Genomic DNA, 8456 nt, shown 5'->3' with positions numbered 1-8456 from the left:
ATAGTACTGTCATCCGTATTTCTTATAGATGCCTGGGATCTAGTGAATCTCTAAATTCCACCCTACTTTCCAAAATAGAAGATTACACACATTTCCCCATTAAGAAAAGGATTCAGAAAAAAAGTCTTCTGAAATGTCAATGGGCAATGACATAAGCTTGGCCCTGGTGATTTCAACTACAGGCTGAATTCCTCTGTGGCTCGTCTATCACATATTGCTCATTATGTTAATATTTAATATGAGTACTACACAGTGTAAGTACTACTCATATCCAGGCACTTTAGACATAGAAACAGGTATGAAGACTTATTCTGATAGGCTTTCCTACATATTCATTATACATACTGTAGCCTTTGATTGTTCATTTCTTCTTACATTTTTCATTATTCGTTATTTAGCTAGGTTAGCTAAAACATTACTTTAGAAAAAGTCACAAAAATGAATATAGGTCATTGAGTTAATATAGTATCAATTTTTGAATGAAAAAATATAAATAGTGGTTATGAAATATTATTTATTTCATTGTTGGATAAAAATGCAGTCTCTAACATAGGCAAAGGTTCCCATTACTAAATTATATGTTAATTTTCCTGCTGATGCCAGCAGGAGAAGTATCCGACTCTAGAAACATAAAAAATGAAGATTAAGAAATGTAGTTGAGACTATTATATAGATAAGACAATCAACAAGTGTTAAAAGCAATCTTCCAGACACATCAGCTCTTCCGGTTGTTACAACAGAGCACTTCCAGGGAAGTCGGGGCAGTACCACAAAAATATAGATATGTACATATATTCCTGGTAGGATATTCCTGTTACGTGTAGGGTCAGTTACCAGCTGTACTACAACACCCCACCACCCTGAACATTCAAGAGAATATTGATTTTTTTTCTGTCAGGAAATAGCAACAGTTGAGCTTTATGATGCTTTTGAGACAATTTCAACCCTAATTAATAAAAAAAGTCGCTTGGAAATGAGGTACGGATAGTCAGGAAAGATAATTTTGTGGCAGCTGTGACATAATGGAGGATGGAAAGGAAGGAGGTGCTGGTGCTCGGGGGTTGTATGTGATACCACAGGAAGGATTGGGGGGGATAGGCGTGGCTGGCTCAGGGAGATTAATTAAAAACATAAAACGTGCGTTTCACTGTTTACATGTGAAGTAGACTGAAGTACCCCTAAGCTTCCTAGGGCCGTATTTATGCGCTTCAGCACTAGCTGCGGCGCCGGCCGCCATCTTCCTCACGGAGGCACCGCCCGGGCCCGCGCCCGGGCCCGCCCTGACCCTTGGGCGCGGCGGGGGGCGTGGCCTGGAGGGCTGACGCGCCGCTCCCCGCCCCTCGCGCAGGAAACTCCCGCCGTTGCCTTACAAGGGCAGGCGCTGCCTGGAATGCGGGGAGCTCACCGGGCTGCACCAAAGCCGAGCCCAGAGGGGGGGGGAGAGGGCTGAGAAAGGGCGCCTGGCGCTCACAGGACCTCTGACAAGGGCAGAGAGACGCCTAGAGGAAGAGTGAGAGCTCGGTTACCGCCAGCGTTCTGTCAGCTGGGCTCGGGCCGCGGCGTGTCCCGTCAGAAGCGATGAGCCTCGTGGCCTTCCTCCCCCGGGCTCTCCGCGGGGATGGTCTCGCCCACGCTTCCCGTCCCGTGCGCTGGTTGGGCGGCGGCCGCGCGCTGCCCGGAAGTGCTGGTGCTGCCGCCGTTGGTGCCGTTGGTGCCGTTGGTGCCGTTGGTCCGTGTCCGTGTCCGTGTCGCCGCCGGAGCTCCGCCGACGCCCGGTCAGTGTGGGGGGGCGGGGAGGGCAGGGCCGGGGGCCCGGCGGTACGCTTCGTTGGGTTAGAAACTGGCTGGGTAGCCGGGCCCAAAGAGTCGTGGTGAATGGAGTCAAATCCAGTTGGAGGCCGGTCACTAGTGGAGTCCCCCAGGGCTCGGTACTGGGGCCGGTCCTCTTTAATATCTTTATCGATGATCTGGATGAGGGGATCGAGTGCACCCTCAGTAAGTTTGCAGATGACACCAAGCTAAGTGCGTGTGTCGATCTGCTCGAGGGAAGGAAGGCTCTGCAGGAGGATCTGGATAGGCTGGAGCGATGGGCTGAGGGCAACTGTATGAAGTTCAACAAGGCCAAGTGCCAGGTCCTGCACCTGGGGCGCAACAACCCCAAGCAGAGCTACAGGCTGGGAGATGAGTGGCTGGAAAGCTGCCTGGCCGAGAAGGACCTGGGAGTACTGGTTGATAGTCGGCTGAATATGAGCCAGCAGTGTGCTCAGGTGGCCAAGAAGGCCAACAGCATCCTGGCCTGTATAAGAAGCAGTGTGGCCAGCAGGTCTAGGGAGGTGATTGTCCCCCTGTACTCGGCTCTGGTGAGGCCGCACCTCGAGTACTGTGTTCAGTTTTGGGCCCCTCGCTACAAGAAGGACATGGAGGTGCTCGAGCGAGTCCAGAGAAGGGCAACGAAGCTGGTGAGGGGTCTGGAGAACAAGTCTTACGAGGAGCGGCTGAGGGAGCTGGGGTTGTTCAGCCTGGAGAAGAGGAGGCTCAGGGGCGACCTCATCGCTCTCTACAGTTACCTTAAAGGAGGCTGTAGAGAGGTGGGGGTTGGTCTATTCTCCCACGTGTCTGGTGACAGGACGAGGGGGAATGGGCTCAAGTTGCGCCAGGGGAGGTTTAGGTTGGATATTAGGAAGAACTTCTTTACTGAAAGGGTTGTTAGGCATTGGAATGGGCTGCCCAGGGAGGTGGTGGAGTCACCATCCCTGGAGGTCTTTAAAAGATGTTTAGATGTTGAGCTTAGGGATATGATTTAGCGGAGGACTTGTTAGTGTTAGGTCAGAGGTTGGACTAGGTGATCTTGGAGGTCTCTTCCAACGTAGACAATTCTGTGGGGGGGGGGGGGGGAGGTGGCCGTTACGTGTCAGTGTAACGGTGGCAGCGTTAGATCCAGCCCGGGATTCTGTGGGGAGGTGTGGGACTTGAGGCGTACCGTCAGTCTTACAGGAGAAGTTTCTGAACCATTTCCGAAATAAGGCCCCGGCCATTCTGTGCATCATAGTGTTAGGTGGAAACCGAGCCTCTCTGTCAGGACTTGTGCTATCCAATGTGAAGTGTTTCCATTTGCTTATCTACTGATATTCTTCTATGTTCAGCCTGAACTTCATGTGTTTCAATTCCAATAGCATGATTTTTTAAAATAAATTATCTGGTGGATATCTTGGATGAAATCCTTTTCTCTCCAAAATTAGTGAGTCCTGTACTTGCTTCAAGTGAAGCTAGTTCTTGCTCACTGCTGTATGCACCAGGATAACTTATGTATAAACACTTGGAACTTTTATCCATCACAAATCGGTCTCTTAGGCTGGATGGATTGGTGTCCTTGTGTTTTTTTTTCTGAGCATGTTCCAATTTATCACCCTCATTCTAATGGAGTTTTCCAGAGTGCTGCTCTACCTCGGGCATAGCTGCACCGAGCTTGTGCTGAAGGGCAGTCTTGTGAAATGCTCCTCTCTATCCCTGCTCACGCTCCAGAGGTCTGAGCGCAGGAGTCGTGCCTTCTGTGCTCTGTATGGCTGCTTCCCAAAGCTGGTTTAGAGGAACTTTAGAAAGCAGCCATGCAAGCATTGCTACTGTTCCGTTTGCATTTTTTGTCTCTTGTAGTGTGATACTCTGATGTGGCAATCTCTTGAACAGAGGTAAAAACAAATGGTTCTCTTCCCACCATGCATAACTGCAGTCAGCAGCAGTCTGCTTCTGGTACCTTCTCGGTTAGGTTTGAACTGTGTGTGAGGGAACTGGAGGTGGCAGCACCCGGGCCTTGTGGGATCGCTGTCCTATGCTGCATCCAAAGGAAACTTCTTTTGGTTTCCTTTGAATAGCCAGTATCCTTCAGTCTGTGAGCTATTTCAGTGAACAATTATTAGCGGGTATTATTTGGCCCTATTTTGAGCAGCGGAGCTTTTAATCAGCAGCTCAGAGTTGAACAGGTTTCTACTGAGGTAAGAAAAAGACTGAAGTCACGCGCAACTCCAGACTGCAGCCTGAAAGCCAACTCCCGTTTTGTCGGCTGCCTTCATGGCTTTCTGGATGTCAGGAGTTCAGGTTTGTTTGCTGAAGTGTTGTTGGAGGCCAGAGGTTTCAGATAGCTGGTGGTCAGTGAATGTAATGACGAGAACTTCAGCGTTGCCGAATGATGCTCAGTTGCATTTCAGAGGCTATTTTTAGTTCAGGACCCAATGGTTCATTTTATACGTCAGAAGAACGTTGTATATGAACATGAGATATAAAAGCGTGGAATTGGCAGAGGAGATCAGTAACGCTGCTTGTAGACGTGAGGAGAAGGACGCAACTATGGAATATCCTTTCATGATCCAGATGCTTGGTATGGCGTGCCATGTATCTGACACAAAGCAAGGTAAAATGCCTTTCCTTTAATTAAAAACAAAAGAAGAAAGGTAACTGCTTTTTGCATGTGCATTAGGTTGGTCATGTACGGGAGCAACTCTGCTTATTTTACTTTCTTTAAGGATGAATCCAAGTTGGTGACTTCAGTCTCGATTTTCAGGAGCCTTACAGAAAATACAGTAACTTGCAAGCAAACTGTTGAGAAGCCATTATGCCTGTGACTCTAATTAGCGTTGCATTTTTGATGAGATAATTGAAAAAAAGGAAGTAAGAAAATCAATTCTTGGTTGATAACTCTCGATTTCAGAATGTTGGCTTTCTTGTGACAATAAGTGAAGCTTAAAGTCCTCCTCTTTCAGGATGTTTATTGCAAGTGCTTAAGGTAAAACCCAAAACCAAGGATAGAAGTAATTTGTTTTGGGTAACGCTTGGTTTGGGCGTGCTAAAGGATTATAGCAGCATGGATGATTTACATTAAATAAAACAAAGGCCTAGATGTGTACGGGACTCTAGAAACAGTGGTAAACAAGTCCTACCATATGCTGAGGTCTTTGCGTTTGCATGTCAGTGCATCAGATTTTCATATTTGTACCATCGGCAATAGTCAAATGCTAAATCTGTCTTCCCAGCTCAACAGAAGCCACTAACTTGGAAGTCTCACTTATACCCAGATTATATTAATGTTACCACGTGAACTACCACTTGGTAGCTTCCGTTTGACTGCTCAAGGGAAACAATGAAATTCATATACATGTGCTGTGTAAAGAGTCCTTGAAAATAGTAGTTCTACAATCTGAAGATCATTTCTTTTAAGTTAACAACTTTTAAGAACACACTTCTATGACTTTAATTCATTTACAAAAAAAGTGTGTGCTGGCATTTGCATATGTATTCTGTTAATAGTTCAGCTGTGTAAGAGAATAGCAATGTAGTGCTTTTGGCCCAAGAGTCGGTTTCCACTTTCCAACACGCAATCCCCTAGTTGACTTGGAAAGAACTCCAGTAGGACTTGTTTGGCTGATCTCTCGTCTCCCAGCACCCCAACCCAGCACTGTTCAAAAACCTTCACAAAAACCCGAGGCTTCCGTTAGGGTCAGCTCACTGAACCGCAGCTACTTCAGCATTGTTATTCAGAGTCTAAAATATGTATTTTTTGCCTCCCAAATGTTATCAAGCAGTAAGCTAAAGTTCATTTAACAGCTAAATACTCTACAGCTTGGCAGACCGTATCCTTCTACATGCCAGTGCCTCCTGATCTGCTAAACAGATTATTGTCTTAATGTGTGGAAGAGGCAGTTGGGGTTCTGAATCAGAAATACAAGCACTGGGTGAGCTTCAGTTCAGGAACTGTGATTTGTTTTGTTTTTATAATGTAGCATGCCGTTGACCTTCAGCACTATCTCTCTGAATCATGGAGGAGATTACACTTAGTAGCCAGCTAAGTCTGGATAAAAGAAAACAGCATGAGACAGTAAAGTAACTCTGTATGTTGTGTTTGACTATAACGTGGAATTTGATATTCTTTTATCCATCTGTCCCACTAAGTACTTGTGATCTGGTTTAGTAAGTCTAAATTTTGGGTATGTTTCTGTTTTCGTAGAGCCAACAGCCAACATGTCTAGCAAAAGGGCAAAGACGAAGACGACCAAGAAGCGCCCTCAGCGCGCCACTTCCAATGTATTTGCAATGTTTGATCAGTCGCAGATACAGGAATTCAAGGAGGCCTTCAACATGATTGATCAGAACAGGGATGGCTTCATTGACAAGGAGGACCTGCATGACATGCTTGCCTCCCTTGGTAATGTTGGGGCAGGGGCTGAATTTTGCCACTTATACATGGGAGACTTACTAGCTCGACAGATAAATAACAAAACATTTGCTAACTCATTGCACTGGGCTCTAGGATCTGTTACCATGACTCTCAACTGTTAATAAATGCGGTGAAATTATATTAACAAACTTAATTTACAAAGTGTCATTTTTCATACGTCTGATATTTTACTGAAGTTTTTTTTAAGGTATGTTTATGATCACTGTAGGAAAGAATCCCACGGATGAATACCTGGATGCCATGATGAACGAGGCCCCAGGACCCATAAATTTCACGATGTTCCTCACAATGTTTGGTGAGAAGTTAAACGGCACTGATCCAGAAGATGTAATCAGGAATGCTTTTGCTTGCTTTGACGAGGAAGCAACAGGTATGTGGGTAAAATAACAGTGTATGTGTATTGCTCTTACTTATTTTTGTAACCATAAATACTTCTATTCATGGAAGTTGTGATGAATTTGAACTCTGAAAATTCTGATTTCTGCAAGCCAGAAATTACACTGTATTTCCTCAGCAGCTGAAAATAGCTTCTTTTAAACAATGAAAAACTTAATCCCAAACTTCTAGCTCTTCATTTGTTTTTCACGGCAGGAGAAGAGAACAAGATATTGACTGGGAGCCATGCCTTTATTTTTTTTTTCCTAACTTTAAATTCAGCATAGGGGCAATTTATATAAGGGGAATCCTCCTTGTTTACAAAGCTGGTGTGCTTTTATGAAGAACTCTTTTTTGTTAGCAACTTGTTCAGCTGCACTTAAAAGGTAAGAAAACTTACACAAGAAAAAGCTGGTAATTAGATTGCTGACAGAAGAAAGGAATTACAGGTTATTTAAGGCTGTTTAATAAAACAATGGTAAAAATGTTTTCTTTCCAACCAGTCTGGTAAATGTGAGTTTTGCCAATGATTTAAGATGAACTTCAAGTCTTTAAAATATTTCAGACTTTCCAGTGCTTCATGCAGATGTTGAGCATTGATAGTAAAGTTCCATTTTAAGTGATTTTTTTTTTTCATTAGGAATGTTCAAGACAAATGAATCCCTTTTGTATAAAATACACAGTTGTTAAAAGGCTCTCGGTGCTACTGGGAGTTCAGTCCTATTATGAAGGAAGATAGCATGTGGACACTGACCAACTTCTTACACAGGCAGGTCATACAGTGACCTTTACTTGTAATAGCGAGACCATGCAAATTAACTAAGAAGCTTGACTCGATTGATTGCTTGTAATTATTTGTATGTTATGGTAATAGGCTTTTTCATGTGCCAAAAAAAAAATTAGCTCTTTTTTATTAAAACAAAGAATTAAAGCAAAATTATTATCCAGCAGTTAGCAGATAAATGTAAAAGGTTTTTTCTTGTCCCCTTACAACGCACTGTAGGGTTTATTCAAGAGGACTACCTGCGAGAGCTGCTGACAACAATGGGAGACAGGTTCACAGACGAGGAGGTAGATGAGCTCTACAGAGAGGCACCGATCGACAAGAAGGGGAATTTCAACTACATTGAGTTCACACGCATCCTTAAACACGGAGCAAAAGACAAGGATGACTGAGCAAATCTTTGGATACCTGCAGATTATTTCTACTTCACACTTACGTTTATTTTTGAGGGTTTTTGAGGGTAGAAGTTGTTGCATGCATTTAGCTTTACAGCTTTTGCCTTTCTTTATGTATTTATCTATTCCAGGCCATTTAGGCACATCTGCACCTGTGTAATCAGACTGGAAGTGGGGAACATATTGAGGAAAAGCGTACGGGGACAAAGATCAGTGGACTTTAAAGTCCATGAAAATAATCTCAATGTTTCTGGTTTAGCTGGATTTTTACACTTTTTGTAACAAATGCCATTTTGAAATAAAGTTTGCTATATAGATTAAAATATCTCATTCTTTTGTGGAGAGGGGAATTTCTATTATGCATTTACAAAGGCGGGTCTTAATTGTATTTTATTTGCGGTTGCAAATCAAGCTCAAACTCATAATGTATTGTTCTCTGTTGCATAGTTATGAAATGCTCCTAGCAGTACATGCTGGTGTCTTTAAAAATGAAACTGTATAAATTTATATCAGTTTTTCCAAGTGGAATATGACTGGCATAAGTAGTTAGCCCAAGAAATCTTCAGGGAAGACTTAGAATTGCCTAATTGCCAGCAGGGAGCATTTATGATTCTTGCCTAGAGGCAGATATCTTGCTTAGTTTTTATTTCCTTTTTCTGTTGATAGTTTTTCAGCA

The 8456-nt window shown here is 43.8% G+C and overlaps 1 protein-coding gene across 1 annotated transcript; it reads left to right on the top strand.

Moving 5' to 3' along the window:
• Positions 1-1486: 1486 nt before the first annotated feature.
• LOC118256818 (myosin regulatory light chain 2, smooth muscle minor isoform-like) lies at positions 1487-8103 on the top strand. The gene is made up of 4 exons (XM_035564129.1): positions 1487-1775; positions 5996-6193; positions 6435-6596; positions 7605-8103. The coding sequence occupies exons 1-4, from the start codon at positions 1619-1621 to the stop codon at positions 7775-7777; spliced, it is 690 nt and encodes a 229-aa protein (XP_035420022.1). The 5' UTR covers positions 1487-1618; the 3' UTR covers positions 7778-8103.
• Positions 8104-8456: the final 353 nt, after the last annotated feature.

This window comes from Cygnus atratus, chromosome 2 (assembly GCF_013377495.2).
Source record: "Cygnus atratus isolate AKBS03 ecotype Queensland, Australia chromosome 2, CAtr_DNAZoo_HiC_assembly, whole genome shotgun sequence".
Taxonomy (NCBI): domain Eukaryota; kingdom Metazoa; phylum Chordata; class Aves; order Anseriformes; family Anatidae; genus Cygnus; species Cygnus atratus.
Note: the sequence above shows the minus strand (reverse complement) of the source record. Positions and strands in the feature narration are given on the sequence as shown.